The sequence below is a fragment of the Canis lupus genome, chromosome 20 (assembly GCF_003254725.2).
Source record: "Canis lupus dingo isolate Sandy chromosome 20, ASM325472v2, whole genome shotgun sequence".
Lineage (NCBI taxonomy): Eukaryota > Metazoa > Chordata > Mammalia > Carnivora > Canidae > Canis > Canis lupus.
Genome location: NC_064262.1, coordinates 46,699,021 through 46,705,295, shown reverse-complemented (window position 1 = coordinate 46,705,295; position 6,275 = coordinate 46,699,021). Strand labels below are relative to the sequence as shown.

Below are 6,275 nucleotides of genomic sequence, written 5' to 3'. Positions count from 1 at the left end.
AAGGGGTTTAAAAGTCTTAAAAAACTGGTTGGAGGGGCACCTGGCTGGCTCAGTTGGTAGAGCATGTGACGCTTAATCTCAGGGTCATGAGTTCAAGCCCCATGTTGGGGGTAGAGCATACTTTAGAAAAAAATGGTTGGAGTTGGAGGGACCCTTTATCCTAAGGTGTGAGATAGCCGACTTAAACAAGGAGACAACACACCCAAAGCCAAGGCTAGTCTCTGTCCAGTGCTTCCTGCTGCCTGATTGGGGAGGATAGGTTTACTGGGGGGGAAGCATCCTGTCCTAAAGGAAGGATGTGTGCAAAGCCCCAGGAAAACCATCAGAGTGGATCACAGCCCTATTGGAGATGCTGCTCACAGGAGATTCCAAAAGCCAGCAATGGGGGTAATGTGCTGCTCTGTGGATACATCATTAGCAAAGGACCATCTGGCAATTGTGGAAGGGAAAGTGAGGTCAAGGAAACAGTGTTGAGTGTGAGGGAAGAAAGGGGGCCTTTCATGCATAAGACATTGGGAAGATATCATAGAGTCTTCAGAGGGAGGGGATCCCAGGTCCCAGGGCAAGTAGTACTGAGTTCACATCACACTCTAGACCAAGTGACACTTCTTGGAGGTGAACCAGAGTGAACCTGAATGGCTTCTTAAGGTGGAACCTGCTGGGCTTTGACTAAGCCACTGAAAGGACCATGGTGCCAAAGCCAGGTGAATGAGTGGGGAAGTGCCAGGGCAAGGGTATTCAAGACCATGGAGCCATAGCTGGGGAGGTGGCTCCTTCCCCAGGCCAAGCAGTAGGATAATTGTCAAACAGAAGAGATAAACATTTCATGACTGGAGCAGGAATGCTAAGGTTTACCAGGAAAGCAGGATATGAATGGCCCATTATTTCTTGTTGGAAAGTAAGATGTGAGGAAAAAACACGGGAACCCTAAAATCATGCCAGCTGTTGCTTAAAAATTAATTCTACCACTTGTTTGCTGAGTAATCTTGGGTCGGTGTATGAGTGTCCTGGGTCTACTGTAACATAGTACCACACACTGGGTGGTCTAAAAAACAGACATCTCTTCTCTCACAGTTTTGGAGACAAGCTGTTCAAAATCAAGGTGTTGTCAGCATTGAAGCCTCCTGGAGGTTCTGAGGGAGACTCTGGCCCACAGCTCCCTCCTAGATTCTACCAGCTCTGACAATCCTTCATGCTCCTTGGCTTATAGCTGGATTAGTCCAATCTCTGCCTCCGTCTTCACATAGCCACCTTCTCTGTGTCTCTCTGTGTCCTCTCCTTGTCTTTTTTTTTTTTTTTGAGACCTTAAGTCCCATGACAATGGTTTATTATAAAGATGAATCCTCATCCTCATGACAGGCTTATCAGTAGGATTTCTGGTAGCGAGCACGGGCACCAGGACCACCAAACTTTTTGGTTTCGCAGCGCCAGGGATTGGCCACGAGCAGGGTCCAGTTCTTTCCTTGTCTTACAAGAACGCTAGTCACTGGATCTAGAGAACACCTAAAATCCAGGATGATTTCATCTCAAGATCCTTAATAATTATATCTGCAAAGACTCTCTTTCCAAATAGGGACACATTCTGAGGTTCTAGAAGGACCTGATTTTGGGGAAAGCTATTCAACCCAATATAGCTGACTTACTATACTTCTTTGAACCTATGCTCCTTCACCTATATAAGGCAAATGATAACACCTTAAGATAAAGAAAAAATGCCTGTAACATACTTAAAGTTATCCAGCCCAAAATGTCAATAGTGCAAACATTGAGACACCATTAACTGAAATCCATCAGCCTTTCTCTGACCTTACCACAGTGTCCAGTACACAGTAAATGCTCAGTAAGAATTAGCTCCCTTTTCTGCCCTTTGGTGAGGAGGTTGAGGGCAGATATAGGTGAAAAGAGAAGAATTAAGTACAATATCCACTTGAAAATCCTTTGACAGGGTCCAGAGGGACTATTAGCTATGAGTTTGCCCCAAGAGATAATGATTAAAGAACAAACCCTTCTCCATACAGAGTCATGGAAATAATGCAATTATCCAGTGATTTAAGTTGAGACTAGGCTTATTAATATTCCCTTTAAAATTCCCTTTGAATTTCTGGAAATTCAATTTCACAGACTAATCTCTAGGCATTCATATAACATGAACTCATCCCCATCAGAGGAGCAAGACAATGGACTCAGGAGACCTCCCAGAGACTCTGCTCCAGGTCAGAGAAGAGTTGTTGGATGTCAGTCTCAGACTTGGCACTGTTGAAATTTGGGACCAGACAATTATTTCTGGTGGGACCATCCTGTGCATTATAAGATATTTGGTAGCAATCCTGATCTCTACTCACTAGATCCACTAGCATCCCCAGTCATGACAACCAAAAATATCTCCAGACATTGCCAATGTCCAGGGAAATAGGGCATAATCACCTCTGGTCGAGAACCACCAACTTAGGGTAAGAACAGAGAAATTGTCATTTCAGGAGAGCATGACTGAGAATAAACTTGAATTGATTAGGTTTTGCCATGCAAGTTGACAAGAGTTAAAATGTTGAATAACATCAACAAAAAGGGCTAATATTGCATAGTCTTACTATATACCAGACACTGAGCTAAGCATCAGGCATAAATTATCCTACTATAGGTGAACCATGCTACCCAGCTGAATTTTTTTAATGTATGTATTTCCTCTACAACGTGAATAATAGTTGTGAACTTAAATCAAGAAATTGCCATATAAAAAAAAAGAAATTGCCATATGGTTGTCACTGAGTTGAGCTGTTTAATTCATTATCTCATTTAATACTCACAGCTACTCCTACAAGTTGTTATTTATCCCTATAGACATATGGATAAACTGACCCCCAGAAAGATCAAATAACTTGTTCAAAGTCACAAGGTGGGGAAACAGCTGTGTTGGTATTCAAAGTTGGCTATAATCCAGAGTATATCCCCTTAACCATATGCCAATCAATCCACATACCTCATATTCCTTCTCCAGCCTCATCATCCCTTCTTCTCTGGCAAGGTCGGCCTACTTGATATTTAATCTCTTTGGAATGAATACCACCTCTGCTTTGGCCCCAGAGTGTCTGGGATGGGGTATATTCCAATATTTCACTGGGACTGACTTGTACTCCATAGTTTGAGGAAAGGGAGTTCAACTGCAAGTGTTGGTGGATAGTGCATGCCTGGAGGGCGAAGGCAAGAACTTGCTGTTCCCCACCTTCTGACACTGAATCAGTGATGGGTTGTTTTTGTTGTTGTTGTTGTTGTTGTTTTCCTACAGAGACTGAATGTACTCATCATCCTTCTGGAGACTCCAAGGGACCACTACCCAAACAATTCTACTCGGCATGTAAGACAAGACTACTATTCACTGAGTCTCCTTCCAAATATCCTGTTGTTCCTACAGATGAGCGATGCTTCCTGGAAGATGAGGGAATCAAATCAGTCAGTGACCTCAGACTTCACCCTCATGGTGCTCTTCAGCCACTCAGGGCCACATGTGGTTCTATTCTTCCTTGTGACTGTCATATTCACTATGGGCCTTCTGGGCAATGCCATCCTGCTCTTCCTGATCCATACAGACTCCAGGCTCCACACACCCATGTACTTCCTGCTCAGTCAACTCTCCCTATTGGATGTTGGCTTTCCCTTGGTCACCATCCCCAAGATGGCAGCTGACTTCCTGCAGGGAGAGGGCTCCATCTCCTTTGGAGATTGTGCAGCTCAGATGTTCTTCCTGATGCTACTGGGTGTCTCTGAGGGTGTCCTACTATCCCTTATGTCTTACGACCGCTATGTTGCTGTGTGTCACCCCCTGCATTATCTTGTGTTCATGAGGCGTCAGGTCTGTCTGCTCATGGTGGGCACCTCCTGGTTGTCAGGTGTGCTTGTGGCCTCCATCCAGACCTCCATCACCCTGCACTTCCCCTACTGTGCCTCACACACTGTGGATCACTTCTTCTGTGAGTTGCCTGCTCTGTTGAAGCTCTCTTGTGCAGACACCTCTGCTTATGAGCTGTCGCTATCCATCTCAGGGGTGCTGATCCTGCTACTGCCCCTGTCACTCATCACCACCTCTTACAGCCATGTGTTGAGGGCTGTTCTCCGCATGCAGTCTGCCGAGGCCCGACACAAGGCCTTCACCACCTGCTCCTCGCACATCACTGTGGTGGGGCTCTTTTATGGGGCAGCCATATTCATGTACATGGTTCCAGGTACCTACCACAGCCCACAACAGGACAATGTGGTCTCCCTCTTCTACAGCCTTGTCACCCCCACACTGAACCCCCTCATCTATAGCCTCAGAAACCGAGAAGTTCGAATGGCTTTGGTCAAAGTCATTGGCAGAACTGGCTTTAAGTCAAAGAGATGAATTCATGGAGGATTCTGGGCAGTTCCTGGGATCCTTCCTTACAGTTGAGCCTTGTCTCATTTGTAGTTCATGTGGTACAAGGTGTATTATCACCAACTCCCTTTCTTCTCCCAGACCTGCTTTATCTCTTGGGGATTTATAGAAAACAAAAATACTGAATCCAATCACTTAAGAGTAGGGGCTGTTTGTTTGGGTTTTTTTTTTTTTCAGTCTTACATAGAAGGAAAATTTTACTAAAATAATGCCAACCCAACAGCTTGTAGATATTTTGGGCACCTGTTGTTAGTGTCCTGGCTTACACTCCATTCTTATACATTTCTGCACAGTGAGTGATGGGTCTAGGATCCTAGCTCTGAAATCCAAGTAAGAAAGGGGGTATAGGGGCTAGTGCTCTGGTAGTGATGTTCTATAAGTCCTTGCTCATTCATGTTGGTTCTCAGCAATATCTTTGAGTCACACTTTTAGGTTTCACAGAAGTAAAAGGCTGTCACTCAAGGTTATCCTGGTTGGACAGTCCAAGCTTGTGTTACTTTTACTGTTTCAATTACTATGAAGCAGAGATGTAAGATGGTAAAGCCCACTCTTATCTGAATGTTAAAGCCATCTAAGATTGGATACTGCCATTTAAAATGTTTTGTTGTCATCACCATTGGGTACAAGAGTTAAGATTACTCAATTAAGGATTTCTAGAAGAAGGATACAACCCTGATCTTTATCTTTGCAGAGATATCTACCTAATATATCCTTGGGTTAAGAATCAGAGATGTTCTTATGCATACAAAGGCTGAGTTGACATGTCATCCTAAGCATTTTTGAATGATAGGTGCCAATTTATGTGTGTGTCAAAGAAAGGAGTTATTGATTGGGGGGCTTTTAAGTATCTGGACTATGTCATGAAGCCCACATTTAAGTCCAAGCTCCATTTTTGGAGTTGTCTGGGACCAGTCAACTGATCATCAGGGATGATACCTATAGAATACTATACTACATGTAGTACACAATACTGCAATATACTATCACAACTTGACTACAGTATAGTATCAGGGTAGTATAGTGTGGTATCAAAGATGACCTACACTGGAATTTATGTGGGCAATAAATAAACTTTTACCTGTAAAACCAATAGGGTTTCTATTATCACAGCATATACCCTCAACAACCCTGTGAGTACATACTACTATTGTCTTATTTATAGGTGAAAAAAACAAAAGCACGGGAAGTTCGGGCAACATATCCAAGGTCCCCCAGCTAGGAAATAGGGGAGCTGGGACTCTACCACAGGCTGTCGGAGTCCATGTTCAATATATCACAGTGCTTCCAACTGGCAAATGGTTCCTGAAGACTAGAAATGAAATTTTAAAAATCAAGTTAAGGAGAATACTCTGTCTCCTCCTGGCCTCAGTCATTCTTGGGCTGATCACTCTGAGGTCATAGGTGAAATGAAGGTCAGAGACATGAGTGGAAGCCCTTATCATGGTCTTGCTGCTCTCAGGACTAGGCAGTTGAGGGGGTTGCAGAGGGCATGTTTTTTTTTTCACTATACAGATATATTTATTTATAGATATTAGGTACACAGTTTATAAAAGAATAAAAATCCTCTCTAGAGCAAAAGACAATAGAACAAAGATAGGTGCTAGTATACAAATGGAATGAGTGAACAAAAGACTATGTGATTTTCAAGCACATTTATATTACACAGTTTTGAAACTATTGAATCTTTGAAACTGTAGAATTGATAGAGGATAGTTTGGAGACTTATAAGACAATTTTACAAGTGATATTTATGTGTGGGGAGAAGAAACTTAATTGTACATAACTATCATGTTTTAACGGACATGACTTAATAGTAGAGTCAGTATTCTGCTTAAAGGCTGGCATGTATATTCTAAATTTTAAGAAC

At 43.0% G+C, this 6,275-nt stretch overlaps 1 protein-coding gene across 1 annotated transcript; it reads left to right on the top strand.

Moving 5' to 3' along the window:
* The first annotated feature begins 3,430 nt into the window (after positions 1-3,430).
* LOC112666949 (olfactory receptor 2Z1-like) lies at positions 3,431-4,375 on the top strand. The gene has a single exon (XM_025458418.1). It carries the CDS (start codon positions 3,431-3,433, stop codon positions 4,373-4,375), a length of 945 nt encoding a protein of 314 aa, XP_025314203.1.
* The last annotated feature ends 1,900 nt before the right edge of the window (positions 4,376-6,275 follow it).